Consider the following 16,908-nt stretch of genomic DNA (forward strand, 5'->3'; position numbering starts at 1 on the left):
CTCCAGCAAACACTTGGAAGATGTAATTTATTACACATTGGTTATTAGTATTGTGATGAAGTGCTGGGATGTTTAGTATTACCAGAATAATTATAATAAGGAGTCACAGTTAACAGCTGCCTTGTGTCTTTTAGTCTTGCATAAGGGATTGTCGTCAGAAGGAACACAGGCACTCTGTGAAGAGCTTTATTCAATAGTGCTTATGAATAGGAAGAGTCTTACTCAATGCACAGTCACAAATATCTACATTTCAGGAAATCAGACTGACGTTACTGTAACTGTTCAGAAGGTCAAGGCATGTTCAGCACACAAGATACAGACAAGTTAGATAGGCTGAATAATAGACAGGAAGCTTCATTTCTCCTATCTACATTTTACATGCAAAGATTAAAAGTTGAGCATAATAAGATACAATTTAAAAAATGTTTTATCTTTACAGTATACTGTTGTCTTTCTGGATGTACCTGTGAAATCCATAACTAATGGACATATAAAAGAACATTTCCAATGCAGATACATCTAAACATATTCATTTGGCCATTGTCTGAAAGTAGAAATAGTAAATAACGTAGATGTAAAAACATGCAATTTCTCCTATAATGTCAGTCATGTTTTAAAAAATGAACTTGAATGAAGAATAGGTTATGACTTCAATCAGAACATTTACATTTTGTAAGACCAGACATACAGTTACCTACATTTTCAAATAGTCTACATTTATCTCTTAGAATTTACATTACAGTGGGGATTTTCATATGGGACTTTATCTTGTTATGGTGTGATATTTACAGTTGCACTGATGGTTAGATTGCCTAGATTATCAGGCACATACTAATAACTCAGTCAGTGACGCATGGATATTTAAAACAAATTAACAGAGCAAATCAGAAGTCTCCAGACACTGCTTTGGGCACCTATCTGCAATGATTTGAGTGATTTCAGGTCAAGGACGTACGCAGTTTTATAAACCCATACTTGTGATTTCTCATTCTGCCTGAGTGGTGCTGCTGATGCTGCGCACGCTGCGCCGAGCTCGTGTCAGCCAATCACGCCAGCCAGCAGCAGGAGGGGGCGGAGGGAGGAGGGGGGAACGTCAGTCACAGCTAACGGACCGTTGAGCAGAGCGGGTCGCATTCTTCGGTCGTCGAACCGCAGCATCTCGTACTGGGTCATGGATTTCTGACTACACTGTCGACTCAAACAAGCCAAAATTACTCTTTCACCTAAGGCGTAGTATCTATTTTTATTTAACGGTTATCCATGAGATTCTTCAGGCTTACCTTCAAGTGCTTCGTCGACTGCTTTTGAATCTCCTCTGTCCACGGCTGAACTGACTGCGGAGCTTTGTGATATTTTCCATCTCTTGGCTGAGCTGAGGGGTTCCGACATACGATATTTAAAAAAGAAAAGAAAAAAACTGCGAATGTTTTTTTTTCACTTGTCAAGGAAGATATATTGATAGAAAAAAAACACAATAACAACTGGAGCAGTTTATATTGTTGCTACATCTCTGCCTCGCTGAGCCCACTGCCCCCTTTAGCCAGACATTCTTCAAAACTTCGGCTGCCCCCCGCCCCCGTGCAAACAAAAACAACCTGCCTGCTCTTTAATATCAACTATTTTTCTTGCGCTACCCACCAGTATGTCACCAGAGTTGGAGGAGAACAGCCAAGGTGAGTCTAACGTAGCACCACAACACATGATTGAAACACACACACACACACAGAGAAACTGGCATGCTGGTGACTGAAGCGTTCCTGTCCACCGTGGATTAAAAAAAGTACCACACCAGCTGCACTCAACCTGCTTGAGCTTTATTGCTTGTTACATCATGCATTCACTCTGAGATACAATATATAATAATTACAAATATAACAATGAATAGCATTACAATAGACTCTGAAAAGCCTTGACTAATTTCCAAGCTATTGTTAAACAGATGTCACTAATTTCTAATACAGAAAATACTTATCCAAACAAATGGTCTGAAGTGTCTTCAGAGCACCTTTATTCAGGTTAAGGTTTATCATTTTTAATAGGGTGACTCTTAACAGCCTTCTAAAGTAGATATAAGGACAAAATATGTAGATACACCCCATTTTTGTTACAGGGCATTTGGTGTCTCATTCATTTTTGAATGCCAAATGAATTATTTTGATGATCAAGAAATAATCACACCTGTCCAGCTGTTCCTCACACATATTAACTGTAACCTCTGATATCCTCTTATTAAGTTGCTCAATACATTCTTACATCCGTTCCTCAGTTTCTTCCCCTTGTCTGCTCACACACTTCCTCAAACTGCACTGATCTGGATTCATCTGCCTCTCTTCACATTTATTAGTGCCTGGCATTGATATTATGGAATGCCTCCAATGAACTTACATGGCATTGCATTTATATTAATGCCAGGCACTAATAAATGTGAAGAGAGGCAGATGAATCCAGATCAGTGCAGTTTGAGGAAGTGTGTGAGCAGACAAGGGGAAGAAACTGAGGAACGGATGTAAGAATGTATTGAGCAACTTAATAAGAGGATATCAGAGGTTACAGTTAATATGTGTGAGGAACAGATTTGTTGAAATGTGAAATGAAGGAAATGAAAGCTTTGTGAGGAAGAAAGGGTCTCTATATAGCTTTAGGCTCTTTGCTGTGTTGTGCTGCAGCACACAAATCACTGTGTCTGTGAGACGGAGACAGAGAGAATGAAAATCGGGGGAGGGCTCAGTGATGATGCTATATTCCAACGCAATGTGGGCAGTTTTCACAGATATGAAGAAAGAAAATCTTTTGAATGTTTACAGTGAGATATATCTCACAGAATAAATGATACCTAATTATGATATCACTATTCTTTGTAGGGAATGTAAGGCACAGTCTCTGTGATAAAAGAGCCTGTTTTTTTCTGTCTTGAGTGCTGACGTATGATGTGTCATGATTTTGTCTGCTGTGTATGTGACAGGAATTTAGAGGATTTACTCGGGCACTCTGACTTATACTTTATGTTTTGTATGTTTGTTTATTTTTTTTATTTATTTACTTTGTTTGTTTATTTCCTCACCTTTTCTCTTCTTCTTTTTCACTCTATACATCACTCTTTCCAGGTGATATCAGTATCTCCCAGTTGGAAGCAGGGATCCTGTCCGAGGAGGAGGGTGGGGGGTCAGCTCGTCCCTTGGTACCCGTGCCTACTGCGGGTCCAGGGTGTGATGAAGGTGGAGGATCTGGCCCACCGCAGATTCAGGACGGGGCTCCAACTTCAACTGGAAATGGTGCTGTTTCAGGTCCATTCGTGGAAAGACAAACCTGGACCAGACAGATGGACTTCATCATGTCCTGCGTGGGTTTCGCTGTTGGTCTAGGCAATGTGTGGCGGTTCCCATACCTTTGCTACAAGAATGGAGGAGGTGAGCCTCACAGGCACTGTGTGTTCACTGCACCTGAGTGTTTTAATTGCTCTAAATTGACATATTTATAAATAAACATATTTATAAACAGATTTTTTAATGTATAAAAAGTCACCATGACAGTACAATTTGGTTTTTCGACTAATATTAAATTTAAATCATATGATACAATATGAAGAACCATGACTCAAGATATTATAGCATGATATATCTTTCTCTAATAGGGAAAATGGTATATGCCTATTGGAAAAAAATATTAGCCATGAAAGGCCAATCTTGCCATCTATGTTGCATTTTTATGACATAATTGTGTCATATGCAGTAACCCTAATTATTCTCTTTTTTAAGTCAAATTATCTTTCTGATTGTAAATATTTAAGCTGTTGTAAAAAAGAAAGAAGCAATTTTTTTTTAATATCTTTAACCCACACACTGTTAATAACTGTTAGCACTGTACTCCAAGCTAGAGGTCTGCATTGGCGTGGGGTCCAGCAGAATCCAACACAAATTGTATTGGACAAGAGCAAGTTTAGAGGAATAAACACTGGGTCCCAAATTTATTTTCATTAAAATGAATAAAAATGGCAAAAATAACTACAAATAGTGTATCTTGTAAATCCACTATACAGCTAAAAAAAAAACATCTCTCCTTGGACGGCAGCTTTCTTTCCTTTTTCATTCAGTCTGTCATTCACAAATTTGTGCCGAGCTCTACAACTGCAGGTAAAATACTAATTTTACCTAAAACAAGACACCATACTCATGTTTATCATATGAATTGGTTATTTTTTTTAGCATCTGTTCGGGATGCATCTTAGAAATGACTTTACAGAGAGAAGAGCACTGTAAATAAAGACAATTATTATTAAAGATTATCATACATTTCCTAATCCATTAAGCCCCTAACTGCCTATGTGGTGTTTATGGAACATGCAGTGCTTCCAGTGAACCTGCTTACTTTGCAGTCACAGCCACCTGTGTTTTCTTAATGAGGATGACTGCCTGATCAGTTCATTGTGTAATTAATAATGACTTTGCTATAAATTATTTTCATTATATTTTTTAGCCACTGAAAGAGACACACCTCTCAGGCATATTTACTAAGATTGTCATCCATATAATTAAAGATGCACAACATTATCAATTTGGGTATCAGAAAGGAATATTGATTATCGGCCATTCCACCAATATAATTAACAGGCACTGGGGAAACATAAGCCATGTCTGCTTTAATACCAGAGTTCCCAGACCTTTGAAAAGTTTCACCAGGCTAAAGTTCTCTGTTAAGAATGTTTTTACTGAGTGCACTGAAGGAAATTATATCTGTCATGAAATATAATCTTGTACGTTATTTGTGTTTTTAGATCTCTGATACTAGAATGATTTCACACAGCAGCTGAGCCTCCAGTAGAGTGAAAAAAAAAAAAAACTTTGACACTAGCAGCATGTGAGTTAAAGCCGTGCCCTGTGCTACAGGAGGAGATGAGACATGATCTGTGCTGGCTGTGACTCTAAATAGTTGTTTTTAGCTTCATAGTAGCTTTACGATGGACTGGCGAGCTGTCCAGGGTGTACCCTGTCTTTCGCCGAAGGCTGCTGGAATAGACTCTAGCTTTCCTGGGACCCTTCCTCGGACTAAGCGGTTAGGATAATGGCTGGCTAGCTTCATAGTAAATAGTGTACATTGTCACGACAGTATAAATATTATGTCTTGTCTCCACTTCCACGTGTGCCTGTGCACATGGTGGCAGCTTGCATGTGGTTGACATGTCAGTGATGCAAAGAGAATTCAATACAGTTTTACTTCTTAAACTCCACTGTGTGCTCCTCTACAGAAAGCCCTTTGAGTCATCTGGGTTGCAGGGCACTTTTAATGATGTGGACATTTTTTCCTGCAAGGTCTACTATGATGTAAAATACAGCATTGATCCATCTCTGCATACTGCCCTTTAAAGAACACTTCCACATAATCTGATCCAGAACGACAAGAGTCTAAAAACAGAACAGCGCAAAATCCTGTGCGGTCAAGATGACCACCTGTAGAGGAGGAAGAGGTGATCATATGTCCTTCTGTGAGGTGCAACTAAAAACCCTAGAATAAGTAACTGGAATCAAGGATTAATTTCGCATTTGTCCAGCTGGACTTCTCTGCGTGGATATTAAGAAGTTGGTGTTCATGGAAGTCTTTAAGCACACTATTCTATTAGGCCTTTTCCCTACAACCTTTCATCACTGTTTTCTTGGATTTTATTGCATTAACAATTGTGTCATATGCAAACAAAATTTTCCAAGTACCTACATATTAGTAGATGCAGCAATTGCTGTGGAGTCATCTGCTTTTCCTGGTTTGTTATCAATCGCATTAACAACTTTGGGAGCTTGCAAATTTTATTATGTAGTTGACTTCTCCTTTTCTCCTGCCAGTGTCTGTTGATGAACAATCCCACTATCTTAGCTGGAATTCAAGCCAGGTCTTAAAGACTTAACTTATCTACAAGAGAAATTAACTCTAATTGTGTTAAAAGCTGACCTTAAATGAGTAAAACAAATGTTAACCTTTGTAGCAATCCTAAGTTATGATAAAACTTTCAAGATTAAAAAAGAGAGCTACTGGTACTTGAAGTATTTACTGCTACTTACACGGTATGCATTTTTAACTAACAGAAGTTCATCTACGTGTGGATTCATTGGAACTTTTTTAGGTTAATATATAACTTAGATAGTGTGTTATGCAACAATTAAGGCAGCATGATGAGGCATGATACTGGAAGAACAGTGTGCGTGGCTATGAACACGTATCCAAAAGCTGTGTCTCCCCACGTGGTGCTTTTTATTTATTATCGTCAGCAGTTGCTTGAGACACAGAGCTCAAGTTGCCTTGCAGCGTTCTTCATGCTCCCATTGGTATAAGAGGTAATTTAAGCAGCATTACAGCTCCTTTTAGTCTATGCCTACTTTTTCTACAGTTACCTCAACGGATGTACCTGACAGCCAAGTTTGGTTCAAACTTTCCTTATCACTGCCCTACCCACTTTTCAGATTTATACAGTGTTCAGCTGAATTGAAACTGTATCTGTGTGGGCTTTACTTCAGCCCTCCCTCTTCCTCTCCCTCATGTGTATGTGTCTTGTGACCAGCAACTCTGATACCCACCTTCTGGTATCATATAACAATGGCCTGCCTCACACAGTCCACCCCCTGTGCGCTTGCCAGGACTCATGAGGCACACAGAGGTGCTCTCTACAACCCTCCTCCTGTCCCGATAAGGAGACATTTGGATATGTCATACAATAACCGTCCTATGACTGCGCCTTTCCCTTCTCGCTCTCAGTGTGAGCATAGTCTCATTGACTACAGTAGTTACGTCCTTGACCAACCCTGGGTACACCTTGTAACTCGGGAAAGGTATCAGATAAGAGCTTGGGCTGTTAAGTAACACCTGTTTGAAATTGGAAGAAGTATGCTCTTCACTGAAAACAGTAACAGATAAACTTACAGTAAAATTGTGGACTTATTGCTCTGCAGAATATCTGTTTTTCTGCAACCCCATTGCTCCCAATATGCCATGTCTGCTTATGATTAAAGGGGATTTAGTTAAGCCTTTTAAGAACAATGTTCCTTGATGATCTGGCCAATATGTTGGGATATGTCAGCACAGGGTTTTTCTCTATTTTCTATCCCTTCCTTTCTTTCTTCTTGCATCTCTCCTGCTCTCCCACCCCTTTCTCCTTCAGACTCACGCGCTCACAAATGTGTCCTTATAAGGCTATAGCCCTCTGCTCTTAGTGAACAACATACAGAATGATGATCAGAGTGAGGCATAAATTGTCAAATAACGGCATTGTCGCACAGCCCATCAGGTTAATGTCATGGTGGGTCTGTTTTTTATTTTGATGTCAAAGCTCTTCTACCACAGTTTTGTCCCATTTTTCTAACTGTGTCTCCTGCCATGTATCTATCTTTCCCTCTTTTCTTCTTGGCCTCTTTCTGCTCTGCGTCATAGCTGGTCATGTGACTCCCTCCCATCTGCGCACTGCGGTGGCATCACTCAGTTATATTATAAATTCCATTTAGTGAGTAATATGCCTCTGATTTTTAGGTAATTTTCCCCTGATTGCTGTAAGCTTTTGTACAATATGAGAATTAAAAGGAATTCATTTATAGACACCTTGACATACAAACAGTGTAAAACTTTGAATATGACAGTCTCTCTTTTTCTATTTGAGTCCATTGTCTTCTACTTGTCTTTGTTTGCTAGTCCTGACTAGGCAGCTTTCAAGTTCAAGGCCTCTACTGCATCACCAAATATGTCCAAATGCTTGCAGGATGGGAGACATTGTTGCTATATTGCAGACAGAATTGCACTATGACTCTTATCTAAAGCCTTGCCTGCCCTCCTGGCTGGGTTCTTCTCTTCTGCCCAGTATTGCTTCACCCACCTTTTGTTTTTGTTTGTTGTGACAAGGGCTTTAGCAAAAACAGCCATGGAGGTGTCCAAGTGGCTTGAGTCCATAAAACCTGCAAATCATCAGCATTATTGTCTGTTCAGTATTACTTTTGTGATGCAGCTTCAGCAAACATATAAAAAGTCTGTCAGTCTCTCTTCTCTCTAATTATTTACGAATGTTTCTAAAGGAATATAGACAAATTAAAGTACGTAATAAATGTATTTAAAATAATTTATAAATGAAGCCTACATGTCTAAGGTTTATCCAGTCATGCTTTAAAATGCTGAGGGAAAGATGTTACTTCTAAGTAACATTTTTTCTAAGAATAAACACCAGGTCCTGAATTTATTTTCATTATAGGTACATTTTAGAAGAAAGACACAGTTGCTGAAAACCACAGATTCTTGGTAAAATATTCTTTCTGCACAGAAATCTTAAGTAAGATTATTTTAAGTAATTCTTGTATGTTGCAGATGTTTGTAAGCTCCTGTTCAAATGTAATATTTCTATATTATTTTCTCTCTTCTTTTTATAGCTGGAGATATTTTGGTATATTTTTGTTAATCAGATTTATATTTAAAACAATGTATTTAAAATATTTGATAAATAAAACCTACATGTCCAAGTTATATGTGGTCACGCTTTTTGCTTGTTGAGGAAAGTATCTTTTTTTCCTCTGAGTTATTACAACTGTGTTAGTGTCTAGATTTGAAATATGGACATGGGCATATTTCCCAGTATGAAACAATGTTTCTACCTGCCTGTCACTTCAGATAGCATGTGGTGAATGCGTGTGTTGGGTGTTACAGGTGTTTTCCTGATTCCTTACTTGCTGATTGTGTTCATCGGGGGTATTCCAGTCTTCTTCCTGGAAATTGCACTGGGCCAATTCATGAAGCAGGGAGGGGTCTCTGCCTGGAACATTGCACCCCTCTTCAAAGGTATTCATTACTCTTGTTATATTAAGAAGATATTAGAGATATTTAAGTTTGTTTCTCGTGTTTAGTTTGTGAACAGCATTTCTAAATTCCTACCTCTCTTTGAAAGGTCTGGGTCTGGCTTCTATGGTGATAGTATTCTTCTGCAACACCTACTACATAATGATCCTGGTGTGGGGCCTCTACTTTCTCTTCCATTCTTTCACTAACCCACTGCCCTGGGCCACCTGTGGGCATCCCTGGAACACTCCCAATTGCACGCAGGACTTCCGACGCATCTGCCACAACCAAAGTGCTGCACAGCCTGTCTTGCCGTCATCTGCTGCCACCCCTTCCAAACTCCTCTCCACCATGTCCCCAATGAACCTGTCCTCATCCCAGCTCCTCCTCAATGGCAGCTGCATAGAGGCTGAGGGCATGCGCTCCCCAGTCATTGAGTTCTGGGAGTAAGTTACCCCTTTACTTGACCCGGGTGTCTGTGCTATTTAAAACACAGTTCATCACCTATAAAGTGTAGAACTATTTACGACTAAACAGAACCCTTTTTTCTTGTGGTGCAACTAGGGTGTGTCCAGGCTTTCAAGTCACAGCTATTAACTTGTTTTACTTTTGTCATGATGCATGGTGCATTGGAAAACATTCAGGTTTTCAAATCTAATTTGTTCACCTATTTATTTCTTCACCTAGACGTAAAGTGCTTCGTCTGTCTGGAGGGCTGCATGAACCTGGTGTCATAAGCTATGAGATGGTGCTGTGTCTTATAGCTACTTGGGTCATTGTTTACTTCTGCATGTGGAAAGGAGTTAAATCTACTGGCAAGGTAAAGTATTAATAGCAGCACAATTCCTAATACATCATATCACATGTCAGTGTTTGGGTTTATGGAGTACAGATAAATATTTAGAATTTACTAGTACACTGTGTCCTCATGCAGTGTTAACTAATATTTACTTAGTTTTATTCAGAGGTTGAAATAATTAAAGCATTCTGCCCTTTGACCCCAAATCAGCTTTACTATAGTCAGGATCATTGTCTAGACTAAAACTATATAAATACAACGTACAGTGAGGACACGTGTTTTCCTAGAATGTCTGCTTATTTCTTTAGCTTTTTTTCAGTCAGGCCATAATCTTTTACTGATCCCTGAATCTTTGTTACATAATACTCTATATAAGCAAATTCTATCTGAAAATACAAGATTTTTTTCCCTCTTAATTTTTTTCCTTAGATCTCTTTGCTCTGATAAAGTTGATACATTGATATGATAAACACATCCTCTTTATGTAGCATGTGGAAATGGCTGTGTTTGCATTCTTTTGTCCCCAGAGTTGCCAAAGCTCATAAGAGTGGAGGGAAAAAATAATGAAAGAGATTGAACCAGCCATTCATAAGCTGATTAGTAACTCTCCTCCATGCAAATGCATGAAATCTGGAAAAGGACCTTTCTGCCCATGTTTCATTTAGATCAAGACAAACACGTGCTTTTTCCACCACTTTTCTCACACTGTATTCATGGAGCTAGAAACTGATGCTTTTACTAGGTACAGTCAGTGGCTTTCTTAGCATAACCTGACAAAGACTATCTTCTGAAATGGTCTGCCATAAACCCCTGCTATTGCAGGAGGTTTACAAATTGTCTGGCTCTCCATTTGCAGGCTACCTTTTCTTCAAAGTAACATGACAGGCCCCATTACACATCAACAGGAAGGACCTAATGGGCTTCTACTTATGACTTGAATATTTACAAAGCAGGTAATTGCTTAATCAAAGTGATAAGAACCATACTTGAAGACTTATAATTAGGTGCTGTATAAATTGATCATAGCCAATAATCACTTAACTTATCCAGCTTGCTTTCATTATATAATCACATATTATAATTGACTTTCTATATGTAATGTTAGGGGTTAAATGCTAGTTGCAGAGTTTTCTTTGTTCATTTAATGCAGTGTGGCACGCTATTCAAAACTTCATATTCCCACCAAAGTGTATCCTATTAATTGGTCCAGTAGTATTTAGAATTTATTTTTATAGCTTTCTTTTTTATCTCTTTGTAGGTTGTGTACTTCACTGCTCTGTTCCCCTACCTGGTCCTGGTTGTTCTCTTGGCTCATGGAGTCACTCTGCCGGGAGCTTTGGATGGCATTGTTTACTATCTTAAACCAGACTGGTCTAAACTTGGAGAAGCACAGGTTTGGCGTTTGCATAAGCTTGTCTCCGGGTGTCTGCATGTTTTTCTTAAGCGGTCTGTTAAGGTGTTGTGACAAGTTTGTACTACAGTGCCCAAGTAACATAGATAAAATGGTGTTAAACAGTACTCACACATTTCTTGTAATGACTAGGTGTGGATTGATGCCGGCACTCAGATTTTTTTCTCCTATGCCATCGGACTGGGCGCCCTTACTGCACTGGGCAGCTACAACCGCTTCAATAACAACTGTTACCAGTGAGTTTATATACACAGCAGCAACACACTGAATACTGCTGCATGTGGAAGTGAATTTAGTTATTATCAAATAAACCAGAAATACTGTCTATATGAATTGTCAAGATTTTAGTCATCTTCCATAACTCACACACTGAAAGAAGAAACAGTCTATTGATCAAGTTATTGATAGAAAATTCTGTTTATTTTATCCTTAATAAAGACTCTCATTTGAGTATTGAATGTCCTGTTCCAAGTTCTCAATTATGCTCTGAATACCTCATTAGACTTAGTGCACTGTATGGTTGTCCAAAGCTAATTTGATCAAAGGCCTAAATGCTTTCTAGCCATTTGTAGTATTTTCTTTTTAGGACAATATCAAAGGCAGTTGGTCTCAGGGACCACCTCGATTTCTGCATCTTATGTTCTTAATCTGTTCTTCTTATTATTGTTTTTCTGTTACATTTGTATGTTTATTTCATTTGTTAACCTCGCCCAAACTGACACATATAAACTGATCAGTACATGTATGAGGAAGTTACCTGATTCCATGGCAGGAGTAAGGATTTTGTTTTAGAGACATTTCAGCACTTGACTCCATATTTGAAATACTCATAATAAAGGGAGGTCTCATAAATATCTTGCTCTCAGGCATCTTCTCTCTCATGACCTAAATTGGAAGTTATATAATATGTTCACAGTCTGAGATATGTCAACTCTTTCTAACACACTAGAGTAGACCAAGACAGATAACAATATGTTGATATAAACTTTTCATAGATTTCAATAGGAAACAAATTTAGGACTTGATTTTGGGAGTCAGATCAATTGTTTATAAACCACATGGCATAATTTATCCATCTTGACTGTGTAGTTTCAGGAATCAAAATACCAGTCTGTTCATTTGTGAATACTTTCATCTAGAGGGAAATATAAAAATTACAGCTCAAAAGGACCATAAAATGTCATGCTAGCGATCTTCACATGACTACTGCTACTGTACTTACCTGTTTTAACATCGAGATTTAGCTTTGGCTAAAATGCTGTAGTGTGTGACATAATTCATGAAACATACTTGTCCCTATCAAATAAATATATTAAACAAGGGCAGCTAGAGTAAAAAAAAGATTTAGCTGGTGATTATAACCTTTTTTTTTTTAACTCTAAATTTATAGTATCTACAATTTATTCTTCATGGCAGACAACTCTTGGCTAGTGTGGCCAGCTTTACATATAGCAGTAATGCTGATGACTGTTGGTTTCAACATACTCTACATGTGAAGCTTTAGTGTAACAACATCTACATTTAAAGCATATTGTGCCAAAATCAGCTTTTGATTAAACGGAATAAAAAAAACAACAACACTTCCACATTGATAACTGCAGAGCAAGAACAGCAAAGCAATCACAAAGTCCAATCAAACTGTTTTTAATTAATGTATTCTTGTATAATGACTCAAGAGTCAACCCAGAGGTTTCAGAGTCTGGAGAAGAAACGTCTTCCTCCATAGACTCTAGAATTAGATCACAAACACCTCCCATTAGTAAAAAAGATACATGCTTACAGGCTGCTCTCTCGTTACCATCCAACTACAAAGACAGCTGCAGCTTTTAGAGAAATTGCTATTGATCCTCAATTTGCCATCCCAGTCCATCTTGTCTGTGCCTTTGTTTTGTCTTGAGTGTATTACAAAGCTCCTGCTAGGTCATATTGTTATGCTTTTTTTTCTTCTAGTTGTGTTTATCTTTATTTTTATTTCTTATTTTTTTATTTATTTGTAGGGATGCATTTGTGCTGGCTCTCATTAACAGTGGAACCAGTTTCTTTGCGGGCTTTGTGGTGTTTTCTGTGCTGGGTTTCATGGCTGCAGAACAAGGAGTTGACATCAGTAAGGTGGCTGAGAGTGGTAAGACAGAATCACTATTTTTTGGCCACCTAACATCCAAATGAAATCACTTAAGTATTAAAGGTGAGACTCATTTGCTCCTGATATTTTGTTCTCTTGTGTGCAGGCCCAGGCCTGGCTTTTATAGCTTACCCCAAGGCTGTGACTCTGATGCCTCTAGCACCGCTCTGGGCAGCGCTGTTCTTCTTTATGTTGCTCATACTGGGCCTGGACAGTCAGGTAATACAAAGATTCACTTTTTGCTTTGGGATAGGACTTTATCCTAAAGGTGTTTGGTGATTTGTGCTAATATCACATATTACTCATCTCTAAATAAGGGTGTCCTATTTATTCTGGATCATTCGTCATTTCTTGAATGCTTAGCTAATTTGCATTCCTTTCTGTTTTTCTGACTCACATCCTTTCACACAAATGTGATACAAACAGCCTAAATACATCACATCCAGTTTTAGCATTGCATTTCTTAGCACCCTGTTTGTTGTGTGTCTGTTTTAACCAGTGCATACATCCATTGTTTAACAGCCCAGGGATTTGTCAATGACCTTCTGTCTGATTCACACAGAGAGCGTCTGTCTACTCTCTAATCCATTCATTTACTCTCACTTTCCGTTCTCTGCCTCATTTCTTTCCCATCTAGCATTCACTTTCCTTGTCTTTTTTTTCTCCTAGCTATAGCCACATTGCCTAACATTATGCTGGCATTTCAGCTAAATGATGTTAACATAGCTCAGTTGTGCAGCTGTTATTCTCGTAACTTAATCTGAAGGCCAAAATATTTTCCTGCATAGATCAACTAAACATTCTTACATAAGCTGAATGAAGAAGGCTTTGGGTAACCACCAAAATCTCAGCTATGCGTCAGGCACTTTTCTGTTAAATGTGTCATGTAGTAGACATGCCGATTATTTGAGAGGGCGGGCTATTGAGTAATCTCTGGATTGATTCGGCAGCCAGCCCTGCACTGAGACAAAGAACTGTGTGTACTGGAACACTAAATAGCTTTTATGAACTTCCTTATTTTAAATTTCTTTACTGTATACAATACTTATGACTTTAAGCTAAACTTTTTCCAAGCACCATTTTCTAAGCAAGTAAAGCACCTATAACATGCATTTTCACATAGAATCAGATTTTTTATTAATGTTATTACACTCCTTTACTTTTGTGTCTTCTTGTTGTTGGTATTTGCATTCATTTGCTGTCTTTTGTTCACTCTCCTGCTCAGTTTGTAGGCGTAGAGGGTTTAATAACAGGAATCATGGACATGTTACCTCCTAAGTCTGCCCTGAGCTCCTTGCGACGAGAGGTAGTTGCTGCAATCTGCTGCGTCATCTGCTTCCTTATTGACATGTCCATGGTCACTGAGGTAAGGTGACAATTTAAGGTGACAATTGGTTTTATACTTCAAACTTTGGTAGGCAGCAGGTATTTGTGTATTATAATTCAGCAACCTTCTTGGCTGACTACATAAAAAACATAATTAAACTTCATTCAAATGTTTGTTTGAAAAAAAAATTGATTTGTTTGCCAAAGATGATTATTTAAACAGTAAACCACTGCTTGAATTGAATTTGGTGATAGCCTTGACAGGCCAGGCTGGAAACAGGTCACACATTAAGTATTAACAGGATAATGTTGATGCTTACTGTTTTCACTGTTTCTGTCAGGGAGGGATGTATGTATTTCAGCTGTTCGACTACTACTCTGCCAGTGGCATCACTCTACTGTGGCAGGCTTTCTGGGAGTGTGTTGTCATTGCATGGGTCTATGGTGAGTTAATGCCTCACAATTATAATGCAGTCAATACAAACCTGCAGATTTAGCTAATTATCACAACATCTTTGTTGCATACATTTCAGGTGCAGACCGTTTCATGGACGATGTGGCGCGTATGATTGGCTATCAGCCCCTACCCTACATGAAGTGGTGCTGGTCTTACATCACACCGTTTATCTGTGTGGTATGTATTGTTTTGTAAGCTTCTCAGTAAGCTTTATCTGGCATGTAGAAAGCTAATTAGATTTGTTTTATGTGTTTAGGGAGTGTTCTTCTTCCATGTGGTGAATTACAAGCCCCTCACCTACAACACAGTGTATACATACCCCATATGGGGAGAAATACTTGGCTGGATCCTGGCTCTGTCTTCTATGCTCTGCATTCCTGTCACCGTTCTCTACAAACTACTTTGTTGCAAAGGATCTTTACGGGAGGTCAGTTTTTCTGAAGTTGTGCACGCCCTTGTGCGGGGTTCTGCTGGTAATTGTTGCTGAATAAGAAGTAATGCGTCTCCTTGGATATTGTTCTATTTCTTATCTATAAATTGGTTTGTTGATTTCATCACTACTAATTAAAAAAGGCTCATTAGTGAAAATAGTGCATTTGGCAATAAAATGTCATTAAGATTTTGTTGTTTCCTTTGCAGCGTTGGCAGCACCTAACCACCCCTGTTTGGGGTAGACATCACCTGGAGTACCTTGCCCCAGAGAGTGAGGCCATTTTGCTGCCCCCTGCAGGAACCAAGAGCACACTTCTCTTTGAGAGTGTCATCTGATGAGATGAACTTTGACATCAACACATGCATACACAAAATCATGCACCCTACATCGGCATAGTAAGACCTATTAGTTACACACCCTAAAATTTGAAAGCTTTGAAAAAGCCCTGGACAAATGGACCAAAGATTACACTGGAGAAGAACTGAAACACACCTGCACCCATTCAGTCATACTCCCTGCTCAGTTTTATGACTCTACCTCGCTCCTTGTCCCATTGCTTTTGATCCCCTCCCTTTGTGCTGTCTGGTCGTGTCTTGTCTAGTGAGTGTAATGTGTCCACTGTCGTTGCCATGTTTTCCCTTTCCGCATTTTTCCGTAAGTATTTTAACAGTCACACCTGTCCCAAGCCATCTTGTTCTGGAAACCTAAAAGATTCTGGTTAAAGTCATTCAAACAGAAGACCTCTTATCTCCTGCTGATATTCCATTGTCTGGGTGTTCATGTGTGTAACCGCACGGATGCCTGTGTGTGCCTATGTATCTGTAGGTGTGTATGGGCATGTGCATGTGTTTAGTGAGAAATGTGGGTTGAACTGTGGCAGTGTTATCTTGATTTACATACGACGCAGCCCTTGGCCTGTGATTTCTGCCAACTGTGCTCTCTGAATTAAGTGTACAAATGTAACTTCCATTGTAAAAACAAGAAATGTTATCACAATGAGACAATGCATTACAACTTCCAGCAGTGTATTATAAACTAACTTAAGTATTCTGTGTATTGTAGGTCTGTGAATTAGTGTTAATATTTGAAGGGAGTGCTGATAAAATTTCCACACCAGGAAAAGGAGAAAAACATCTGTCTGAACTGTGTAGCAAGCAGGAGACTGGGTTCTGGGGAGGGGAAAGAGAAGCAATAAATGACCCAATGAAGAAGTGTTTTTAAGTCTTTATGTACATGGTTTCATTTTCTACAAATGATAAGACAAACAGTGGATGTCTGTAGAAAAAGCTTGCTTCAATCACAAGAGATATCCGCAATGCTTTAATCAATTATCTTGATGGTTCACTCCTGTGGCATGATGTCCCTGATGAGTCATCTTAATCACATTTTGCAGTCATGACATAATTTTTAATGAGGGCACTTCTTTTTACATGTTGTTTGAGGACACATAAATGCACTTTTCAGGCTTTAAAAAAACTCAGAGAAGCTATCATTTGTTAAGCTAGCAAATTGAACACAAAAAACTTTGCCACTACTAAACACTGTTTATCTTCTGAAAGCTAAAACA

The 16,908-nt window shown here is 38.7% G+C and overlaps 1 protein-coding gene across 1 annotated transcript; it reads left to right on the forward strand.

Moving 5' to 3' along the window:
- Nucleotides 1–1,095: 1,095 nt before the first annotated feature.
- LOC306755496 (sodium- and chloride-dependent creatine transporter 1) lies at nt 1,096–16,535 on the forward strand. Its single transcript, XM_079239897.1, has 14 exons — nt 1,096–1,673; nt 3,105–3,407; nt 8,665–8,796; nt 8,903–9,239; nt 9,481–9,613; nt 10,851–10,985; nt 11,136–11,239; nt 13,001–13,125; nt 13,232–13,344; nt 14,351–14,491; nt 14,793–14,895; nt 14,985–15,085; nt 15,165–15,335; nt 15,548–16,535. Exons 1-14 carry the CDS (start codon nt 1,643–1,645, stop codon nt 15,674–15,676), a joined length of 2,058 nt encoding a protein of 685 aa, XP_079096023.1. The 5' UTR covers nt 1,096–1,642; the 3' UTR covers nt 15,677–16,535.
- Nucleotides 16,536–16,908: the final 373 nt, after the last annotated feature.

Source organism: Telmatherina bonti (genome assembly GCF_933228915.1).
Source record: "Telmatherina bonti genome assembly, chromosome: 4".
NCBI lineage: Eukaryota > Metazoa > Chordata > Actinopteri > Atheriniformes > Telmatherinidae > Telmatherina > Telmatherina bonti.

What these genes read in the sequence shown, in the direction of transcription:
- LOC306755496 (XM_079239897.1), top strand. Translation starts at nt 1,643, where the DNA reads ATGTCACCAGAGTTGGAGGAGAACAGCCAAG. An exon ending in CAGTAAGGTGGCTGAGAGTG is followed by an intron (nt 13,126 to 13,231) that starts GTAAGACAGAAT and finishes TCTTGTGTGCAG; the next exon opens with GCCCAGGCCTGGCTTTTATA. An exon ending in TCACACCGTTTATCTGTGTG is followed by an intron (nt 15,086 to 15,164) that starts GTATGTATTGTT and finishes TTATGTGTTTAG; the next exon opens with GGAGTGTTCTTCTTCCATGT.